Source organism: Salvelinus sp. IW2-2015, linkage group LG22 (assembly GCF_002910315.2).
Source record: "Salvelinus sp. IW2-2015 linkage group LG22, ASM291031v2, whole genome shotgun sequence".
Taxonomy (NCBI): domain Eukaryota; kingdom Metazoa; phylum Chordata; class Actinopteri; order Salmoniformes; family Salmonidae; genus Salvelinus; species Salvelinus sp. IW2-2015.
This window is the reverse complement of record NC_036862.1, coordinates 22,939,266-22,949,797: the sequence shown is the minus strand read 5'-3', so window position 1 is coordinate 22,949,797 and position 10,532 is coordinate 22,939,266. Positions and strand designations below refer to the sequence as shown.

The window sequence follows — 10,532 nt, the reverse complement described above, 5'->3', positions numbered from 1 at the left end:
TGGACACCAAGGAACTTGAAGCTCTCAACCTGCTCCACTACAGCCCCGTTGATGAGAATGGGGGCGTGCTCGGTCCTCTTTTTCCTGTAGTCCACAATAGTCTCTTTTGTCTTGATCACGTTGAGGGATCTCTGACCTCCTCCCTATAGACTGTCTCATCATTGTCGGTGATCAGGCCTACCACTGTTGTGTCATCGGCAAACTTAATGATGGTGTTGGAGTTGTTTCTGGCTGTGCAGTCATGAGTGAACAGGGAGTAAAGGAGGGGACTGAGCACGTACCCATGAGGGGGCCCTGTGTTGAGGATCAGCGTGTGCAATAGAGATTGCATCATCTGTGGATATGTTAGGGTGGTATGCAAATTGGAGTGTTTCTGAGATAATGGTGTTGATGTGAGCCATGACTAGCCTTTCAAAGCACTTCATGGCTACAGACGTGAGTGCTACTGGTCGGTAGTCATTTAGGCAGGTCACCTTGTTGTTCTTGGGTGCAGGGACCATGGTGGTMTGCTTAGAACATGTTGGTATTACAGACTCGGACAGGGAGAGGTTGAAAATGTCAGTGAAGACACTTGCCAGTTGGTCAGCGCATGCTCGCAGTACACATCCTGGTAATCCGTTTGGCCCTGCGGCCTTGTGAATGTTGACCTGTTTAAAGGTCTTACTCACATCGGCTGCGGAGAGCATTATCACACAGACTTCAGGAACAGCTGGTGCTCTCATGTGTGTTTCAGTGTTATTTGCCTTGAAGCGAGCATAGAAGAAGTTTAGCTCATCTGGTAGGCTCGTGTCATTGGGCAGCTCTCGGCTGTGCTTCACTTTGTAGTCGGTAATGGTTTGCAAGCCCTRCCACATCCGACGAGCATCAGAGCCGGTGTAGTACGATTCGATCTTAGTCCTGTATTGACGCTTTGCCTGTTTGATGGTTTGTCGGAGGGCATAGCGGGATTTCTTATAAGCTTCCGGGTTAGAGTCCCGGTCCTTGAAAGCGKCAGCTCTAGCCTTTAGCTCAGTGCAGATGTTGCCTATAATCCATGGCTTCTCGTTGGGGTATGTACAGTACGTATGGTCACTGTTGGGGCAACGTCATTGATGCACTTATTGATGAAGCCAATGGCTGATGTGGTGTACATCAGCCAATGCCATCGGAGGAATCCCGGAACATATTCCAGTCTGTGCTAGGAAAACAGTCCTGTAGCTTAGCATCTGCTTCATCTGACCAACTTTTTATTGATCGAGTCGCTGGTACTTCCTGCTTTACTTTTTGCTTGTAAGCAGGAATCAGGAGGATAGAATTATGGTCAAATTTGCCAAATGGAGGGCGAGGGAGAGCTTTGTATGCGTCTCTGTGTGTGGAGTAAAKAGTTATTTTCCCTCTTGTGCACATGTAACATGCTGATTGAAATCTTACCAAATTTCTGTTTCCCTGCATTAAAGTCCCTGGCCACTAGGAGCGCCGCATCTGGGTGAGCGTTTTCCTGTTTGCTTATGGCGGAATACAGCTCATTGAGAGGGGTCTTAGTGCCAGCATCAGTCTGTGGTGGTTTGTAGACAGCTATGAAAAATACAGATGAAAACTCTCTAGGTAGATAGGCGAGCAAAACCTTGAGACTTCTTTAGATATTGTGCACCAGTTGTTATTTACAAAAATCACCAGATGCTGCTGTTCTATCCTGCCGATACAGTGTGAAACTAGCCAGCTGTATGTTGATAATGTCGTCGTTCAGCCACGACTCCGTGAAGCATAAGATATTACAGTTTTGAATGTCCCGTTGGTAGGATAATCTTAACCGTAGGTCATCAATTTTATTTYCCATTGATTTGCACGTTAGCAAGAAGAACGGATGGCAGTGGGAGCTTACTTGCTCGCCTACGGATTCTCAGAAGGCTGTCCGATCTGCGGCCCCTTTTACGGAGATCTGGGCCTGTTCCAGTGAAAGCAGTATATCCTTCTCGTTGGACTCGTTAAAGGAAAAAGTTAATCTTCCGCGTAGGTCAGAGATTTTATTTTCCTCATGAAGCTGGTTGAGAGAATGCCAAGAGTGTGCAAAGCTGTCATCAAGGCAAAGGGTGGCTACTTTGAAGAATCTCAAATCTAATATATATTTTGATTTGTTTAACAYTTTTTTGGTTACTACATGATTCCATTATGTGTTATTTCATAGTTTTGATGTCTTCACTATTATTCTACAATGTAGAAAATAGTAAACATAAAGAAAAACTGTATATTTATTTTGTATAATATATAGAGATTTTTCAGATTTTTCAGGGGCTGCTGCAGCACCCTCATTACCCTTACTWCCCGTGGCTATGGTTGTTCTCTCTCTCTCCATTACACTCTACTCTCTAACTCTTTCATTCATTTGCTTTCACCCCCCGCTTCTTTCACTCGCTCGAATCTTCTCACCGTGTCAATTCCACTCACTCTGTTACTTCTCTCTCTCTATTTCACATGCACGCACGCACGCACGCATGCACACACACACACACGCGCGCGCACACACTTACACACACACGCGCGCGCACACACACACACACACACACACTATAATTGTGTTCCCCTCTATTACACAATCATGCCATCTTAGTCATCCACTCACTACTCTGACCCCTCGCTAGCTATCATCCTCTCCCCCCTCCATTATGGTTCAGTGCAGGAACATCTGGCCAAATGGCACATAGATTATGTCCTGTCAGCATCTCCAAGGCAGAAGGCACTGCCACCAGACAAGACAACATCTGTCCATCAGGAACTGACACACTACACTCTTTGCTGCCTCTACACTGAACGTCATTGTGCAAATCAAGATGAATAAACGTCTTCGATTTCACTGCCAGCTATTGCACAACTTGGCCATGGCTGCAGCTATTGCAGGCCACTGCTTGGTAAAGGAAAGGTGATAGAAGATAGAGGTGAAAAGAGAGAAGTCCTTACCTGCCAGAATATGCTGTCTATCGTGCTCCCAAGGAAGCCCTCCCTGGTTTCAGACGACAGGAGCTTGGGTCCTAGGATCGTCATGAACTCATCGAAGTCCACCTGCCCGTCTCCTAAGAAACACAGTCAGACACACAGTATGACATGTCTTACTCACAAAAAAAGTTTTATTTCAAATCAGTAAAAAGGACAATAACTGTATTTTATACCAAGTCTTCATTTGAGTATGTGTTCCTTCCCTTCAATACCTATTCTTCTTCCTCCTTCATCTTCCTAATTTCCCTGCAGAAGAGGTTGTGTGCTGCCCATGCAGGGCAACTCAATCTGCCCCTTCACTCCTCCTCTCCTCCCTCTCCCCTGACGGGGGTGAACTCCTTAGTCACGCTGGCACTGTCACATTTGATGCCATCGATTGTCCCTCTCTGTGCCCATGCATATGCAGAGTGGCATCCTGCCTCATCACTGGGGACAGTCAGGCAGTGCAGCCAGAGCGGTCAGGGCCCCTGAACTATCATGATGGATGGATGAATGGCTGGATGGATGGACGGATGGATGTGATTTAAACCAAAACACTTCCTAACAAAAGCAGCTGATGCCAGGCATCATGTATTATGAGCATAACACCCCTATATAAAGCAACGGGAGCGATTGCAATACTGAGATCTCCAACAAAGACCACAAGCTCCTAAGCAATCCACCAAGGGCATTCTGCTGAGCTGGATAACAATCTGAGGGATCGTTCTGACAGTGGAACAGATTATCAGATCAACTCAATGAAGCGGTCTTGTTTATATTGGCTGAGTTAGCCTTGGTACTTGTTGGTCAGATCGGTTAGTGTCTTTGTGGTTAAGTGATATTGGAGCGCTGACGTGTCCGCTCTGGTGTGTTGTGTGTGTGCGTATCTTTTATGGATCAGTTAGGGCGTGGGCGTTTTCATTGGTGGTCTGATTGGCGTAATTGTCCCATTGTAAGCATCCGTTACCGTGACTAATATGGAGTAAGAAGTATGAAGTAGTACATTTGCATCGTGTAGAATGACAGTGGAATTGACCATCGTTGGAGTATTAATATTGGCGCTCGTTACAAGCATTCGCTGAGGCGAGTCGAGTAGGAAAGACTACGTGAGGGTGCAGGATATTGCTCATTGTAATGGAAAGACGGTAGAGAGTAGAGTCGTCAATGTCGAGGAGGAGTATGATGAACATAACTTCAGTGACCGTCCGATGTGGCAGTAAGCGAGCCTTCTGGAGGGTACTTGTCACAGTCTAGCTTCCCTTGTAAAAATCTGAGGAGAGAGCGTTCCTTTTATACTTATGTATCTATAATATGGAATCGTTCGCTTGTATTACAATTTGAGGTACAATAGAGTCTCGTCTGGTCAATTTCTTGCCATTGATCTATATTTTACTTTAACATTGTCTTATGACATTACAGTTTAGTAGGCGACTATGCTACATGTCAATAACTTGAAAATAATCTTAGATCAATCGTGAGTTATCATGTAGCTAGGCTTCAATATAAAAATGTGCTCGTACGTTTGTTTTAGTGTGGTAAACTACGCAAGAGTCAATCTAATGATATTTATTTTGGAGGCACTATGTTGTAGAATCGTTCTAACCAGGTCCATAGTCCACTACTCGGCTTATTGCCTGTTGACATGACAGCTTAAGGTCGTCACCATCTCGTTGTGTCATTCTTATCTACCCCAGCGTTTACAGTAGCTGAAGAGAGATATATTACTCTGTGAGCCTTACGGTCTGAGGGATAACTTTTGCGCTTTAGTTATCCAGAGTCCAACGTGAGAAGCGATAAGTATCTGATTTTGCGAGCGCTGGATGGTATTACAGGCTCCAATGTAGTCTCCGTAGAGAAGTGGGCCGGTCACGATTCGTGGGTACATGATTGGATAGTTCATTGGTCTCTTTTCATGTATGGAATATCTCAGATAGGCTGCATGGGTCAAGTATTACTTGACGAGTCGCCTCTGGTCTTATGGATAGTTGGCCTCCTGGTATTTTTGATAGTTTGACTCCATCTGTCGCTATCCTCTGTATCTGTCTGCTACTTTGAGAGCGTGTGCCAATCAGTTCGGAATACTTATTATATAGATATGAAATGTTCAGACCCAGCTGTTAGTAGTATATAATCTCTAGCCAACGGGACATCTCAAACTTGATTAATAGCATCTTGTCAGTGTCTCTGCCTTACGAAAGTCGTTGGCTGATGTTACGACGAGCGATGTACTAACATGACAGGCTGTGGTGTCGTGAGCGCTTGGTCCACTTACGTGTAGTGTGTTCTATGCGCAGGAATTGGAACTAAGTCCGCATTTCCTGTCTGGAGTTCTTTTGATTAAACTAACTAAAGTCTGGTGCAGTCAGATATCGCTACTAAGACAGTCCCACTCGAAGTGTTTCGCAGTCGCTATCCATCCTACAGAAGTTTTTCATCTGTGCATTTTTCTCACGTAGCTGTCTTATCCTCTATACATGCGCGATGCTCAGTAAGCGACATAGAGGTATAGTGTTAGGTCACTTCTTTCTTTTGTAGTGCACTACTTTTACCCGGGCTCATGGAATTTGTACCCATTGGGGCTGCTGCCAGCGTACTAGCTCCTGTTCCCCTGTTGCGCTTCGTGGCTTTTCCTCCATGTGTTGAGCTGCGCTTTTTTGCTGTTTGCAGCGTGTGTGTGGTTGTCTCTTCCCGTCCCTTTGCAGCCCTCCTTGCACTGTCGCTACCGTCCTCCACTCCCTCTATTTTCTCTTCTCCTCTTTCCTCCACTTGTTGCTGCCTCTGGGCACTCGACAATCATCACAGCATTCCCTGTCCTTTGCTCACTCCCCCCGTATCTTATTTTTCACTCACTATCTTTCTTCCTCCCCCGGTTTGTATGCGGTTTTAATTGCTTTCGCACTTCATTTGCTGTTACGTGTATTCATGACTGTACTACTGGGTCAGTCATGGCTGGTTTTGTCACTCCTGGTTTGTCCCTTTGGACTTTCCACCCCTCCTCTCTCTTGAAGGGCGTTTGATACGGCGCTTCTCGCGGTCCCACGCAGGCACTGCTCTTCCCTACTCGGCCCTGGTCCATGCCTGCACTAGCTGGGGGAATTGGGTGCCGTTTTGGTGTAAGCACACGTCAGTTGCTCCGATGCGTATCTGACATATTGGAGATATATCGTGGTTCCTTCCCTCTGGGTCCTAAGTGGCTATGTGTGAGACGAGGAGGTCATCAGGTGCATGTGTCACGGGTGGTGTGTGTCTTATCTCTGTTTTTTGTCAGAGCCCCTCATTCTCCTGTGCTGCTTAATGCCCTGGTCCCTCTTACGACACTTACACGATGACTGCTCACCCATATACACAGGCCAGGGTAGGTGTGCGGAGCGCTGTGTTCATTCTTTTGTACACCTCCATGACACCGACCCCTGCCCTTTGGGTGGCAGTGGTTACCGCGTGTTGGGCCAGACCAAGGTTCCCTGGTTATCTCACTATTGCTCTGGATAGCAGTGTCTGCTGGTTCCCCAGCCTGTGTGGCATGCTTGCATCCTGCACTTTTATTCTCCTGTCTTGGATTTCCCCACAGCCATGTTGCTTTCTGGCACATCCTTGTCTTCTAGGCTCTCTCCGTCAGTCACAGTAATCATCCCTACCCACCTGTGGCACAGATACGCACTGTAATATGTCATTTGGTTGCTTAGGGTTTTTCCATTCCTTTTGATTGTTGAGTGTACATCACTGTCATATGCACCCCACACCCCCCTTTTCACTCTCATGTGCCCCTCTCGTCATTGATGCACTATATAGGGAGTCGGGTGCCTTTGGGCCCCCTACTATTCAGATTATACGCAGTCTATTGGTGGTGTATTTAGACTGGTGTCCCTCCGGCTCCATGCCTATTGGGTTCGCCATGTCCTGGTTAGGGGTGGGTCTGGGTAAGTCTGGTTAGGTCGCACTAGTTTTGCATACCGTTATAGATACTATCTGTTACATTGTTATTGTCGGGAAGGTTAGTCTGTCTGTCTGCCGTCCCTCGGTGACCACCCCACACTCACCTACCGACATATTGTACACTTCCTGGCAGGCCATGGTAGGACCATACCATGCATCTGGTATGCATCATTGGTCCCCATAGGCTTAGATGTGATTCACTGTGCGAAGGACCTCCTCTTTAGGGCACTGCGATTCGCACGGAATTAGGTAGGGGCCAGCAGTGTTACTTCCAGACCGGGGGTGCTCCCCTGAGAGGCGTGGGGGACGGAGAGGAGCTGGGGTGTGGTGTCATCTTGTTCTGATAATGGTGGTCTTCTCTCTGGGACCACTCCGTATGGCTATTGTGTTGATCTCTGTGTCCTCATAGCCCCACAACTGATACGCACTGCCTGCTTCTGTAGTCCTCCTCATCCATCCATTCCTCGATTGCTCCCACTGGCATGGCTCTGGTACGATTAGGGCGCTCATCAATCGGGTGCTGTTTGGACGCAGGCCTTTCCTGACTGTCACTGCCAGGACACTGGCTGTTCTGTTGCTGTGTTCTCTGTGTTTTGTGGTGCCTGACACAGCACTGTGTGGGTTTTCTCTTGTTTCACTGCACACATGCACGCACACCTATGCCCGCACCACACACACCACCACCACACCCACCACACACACACACCACACCCTCATGCCCCCACACACCCCACCCATCCCCCCACCCACACACACACCACCACCACACACGCACATTGTTTATGGTGGTTAATCTGGTTTCAGCTGCGGACGAGCCTAGCAGCGGGCGGGAGGACACGTCCTTGAGCGACATCACTGTGTGTGTTCCTGCGGCTAAGTGTCTTATATTAGTCAGTGGCAGTGCTGCAATGCATATTAGGGATTCCTTGGCTGCACTCCACTACCAGTGTGTGTGGTTGTTTTCTGCTGGCTCCCCATACTGTATAGTTCACTGTATTCTTACTATTCATTGCATTCTACGCCTATGTCCGCTGCTGCATTGCTTCTGCCTATTCTCCTCATTTTATTCATTCCTTTACTTAGATTGTGTGTGTATTAGGTATTTGTTGTTGGATTGTTCATATATTAATTGCTAGCATATGCTGTTGTCGGCCACTAGGGCCAGCCTTTCGCTCACTCGCACACATCTGCTCATTTGTTGTGACCATGTCATTTGATTTGCTTGCAGAGCTGCTGTGAACCGCCGAGGTACGTTCATCTTAGATTGGCGGGGTGGGTGGGATCAGCGATGCCTGGTGACGAGCGTCAGCAGAGGCAGCTTATTTAGCATCTGGAGGGTGGAATGGATAGAGCCATGCCCTTGGTGGACGAGGAGACAGTGGACAGCTTATTTAGATCTGGAGGGTGGGAGGGATAGAGCCCTGCCTGGTGACGAGGGGAGATAGTTATTTGATCTGGGAGGTGGGATGGGCATCATGTTGACCGTGGTGACAGAGACTCCTTTAGAAAGGTGTTTCCTGTCAGAAACCCTGTGATAACTCGTTTTCCTTCTCTTGAAAGAAACAGGAGGCCCCAGACCAAATCACCAATTTACCATGGGACTGCCTGTTAAATGTTTAAAAGCCTACTGTGGAGTTTATCAAATGGACCTTATGAACTATATTCTCTCCTGGTAAACATTTTGTATTATTCTGAATGGATTGGCTGTGGTGGTGTGTGTACTTTGTTTCCACCTCTCAGGACCCCATGTCCTACTATTCATGCACATGTTTCTGATAAGGTAAGGAAAATAAGAACTTTTGAAGTCAAGGATTTTTTTCAATTTCCTGGATTTATTTTAATGCTATTTTAAGTTTAATGGTTAGGTTTCGGGTGTAAGGTTCGTGTTTTTCTTTTCTTAGGTTACTTTGTGTTCTTTTCTTTGTGTTATTGAACGTAGCCCCTGTTTTCTTTGTGTTTGGAACGTAGCCCTGTCTTTCATTTTGTCTTGATTCACGTGTCGTTCTCTCCTGGTCTCATCAGCTCCTATTTAGTTCAGTTCTTTCTGTTTGTAATGGGTTATGAGGTAATTGTTTTGTTTCTTGACTGCCTACTGTGTTTTGACATTTTCTGCAACACGATTCCTCGCCTTCTGCGAAGGTTTATAAACATGCTGCCACACGCTGACGTGTGAATCTACACCTTGTTTCTCTCTGAGTCTGCATTCAGAATATACTCACTAATATTCAGGGAGCTACAGCGGCGCTAACCCAGCCAAGAGGAGCGTATGGGAGGATCTTGCCATCTTCTTCCGCCAGCCATCCTACTCCTCCGATGGCCGTGTTAAATATTAGTATGTACCATGCCCTCCCTTCATTCATACCAATCGCCTGGAAAGTATGACGGTTCACCGTTGTTGTCGTCTACTCACAGGCAAACCTGGATTGGGCCCCACATTGGACTGCAACGCACAGACTCGGATCCCGATGACCCATTTCACACCTCTTCAAAGAGTATTCGATCATCTCCCTCCGGTGTCCTATAGGAGACCTCCTTCATAAGAACTCAACAGGACGCACTTCAGTGACGGTATGTCTCATAAAGTTCGCACCATGGCTGCAGTGGTGGATGGAATGAGGCTGCCTACTTCCGTCTACTCAAAGAGGCTCAACAGGAACTTCAGGTGGAGCTGGCCTGTAGAGTGACTTCAGGATTTTAATCATCATTTCATGTTCCAATCTCCTTGACCACTGTCGACCGCCAAAGAACTCTGCACCAGGAACCCGAAACCTTCTCTTTCCATGATCCCGTCCGAGTCTTAGAGCCTGCAGTTGGGCCATGCTCCTCTCCCGGTATCGAACAGTCAAGGCGGACCAAGAATGGGCTCTGCCTAACTGTGGAGGGAAAGATCAATCTACTCAGCCATTTGCCTCTGTTCGCCCCCACGGAGAGATGAGAATGGGTCCCTCCGCTGCCGGATGCAGGTTGGCGTGCTTATTTCTTAAATATCTCGCAGAAGCAATTTTTCCGTCCCAGTATTGATAACGTTGAGGGCTTACAAAGTACGTAGAGAGCTTGATGGATTCGGGGGCGCAGGTAATTTTTTAATGATCACTCAGCTAGTACAAGAGCTTCGAATTGATCTAACCCTGTCACCTCCTTAAGGATTACACCCTGGACGGCAGCATGGGCAGGATATCATTACGAACCTGACACAGAGCGCTCACCCTCCTGGTTGGTAGTCTTCCACACCTGAACCATTCACTCATGAATCTCATCCCTCAAAAGCCACTCATCCTCGGAACCCCTGGCTTTGTCCTTATGACCCGCCATCTCATGGCACCAGCGGAAGAACTACTGTCTTGGTTTCTTACTGCTTTCCAGTTGTCTCCAGCCTACGCCTGCAGAGCCACAATTGAGGATCTGCCTCTGCAAGTGCACCCACCATACCATCTGAATCACCGTCAGCAAAGTCAAGGCTTCCACTTTGCCACCACTCGCAAGGACATGTGCTATAGACTTATCCCTGGAGTGTTCCCCACGACGGGCAGTGTTACCTCATAATCCGGAATAATGAGGCAATGGAGAACACTTGATGATCACTCCACGGTTTCATTGTCCTCTTCCCCGCTGCGTCCAGCCTTCTTCTTCGTTTGGAAAAAGACGGTGTC

The 10,532-nt window shown here is 47.4% G+C and overlaps 1 protein-coding gene across 1 annotated transcript in view; it reads right to left on the bottom strand.

Moving 5' to 3' along the window:
- Positions 1-10,122, bottom strand: part of LOC111982684 (calcium-binding protein 8-like) — an 87,614-nt gene extending 77,492 nt beyond the window's left edge. The window contains exons 1-2 of the mRNA XM_024014301.2: positions 10,071-10,122; positions 2,935-3,047 (exon numbers count right to left, since the gene is read on the bottom strand). Coding sequence (XP_023870069.1) covers positions 2,935-3,047; positions 10,071-10,122 — 165 coding nt within the window. The remainder of the gene's footprint in view (positions 1-2,934; positions 3,048-10,070) is intronic.
- Between the last annotated feature and the right edge of the window lie 410 nt (positions 10,123-10,532).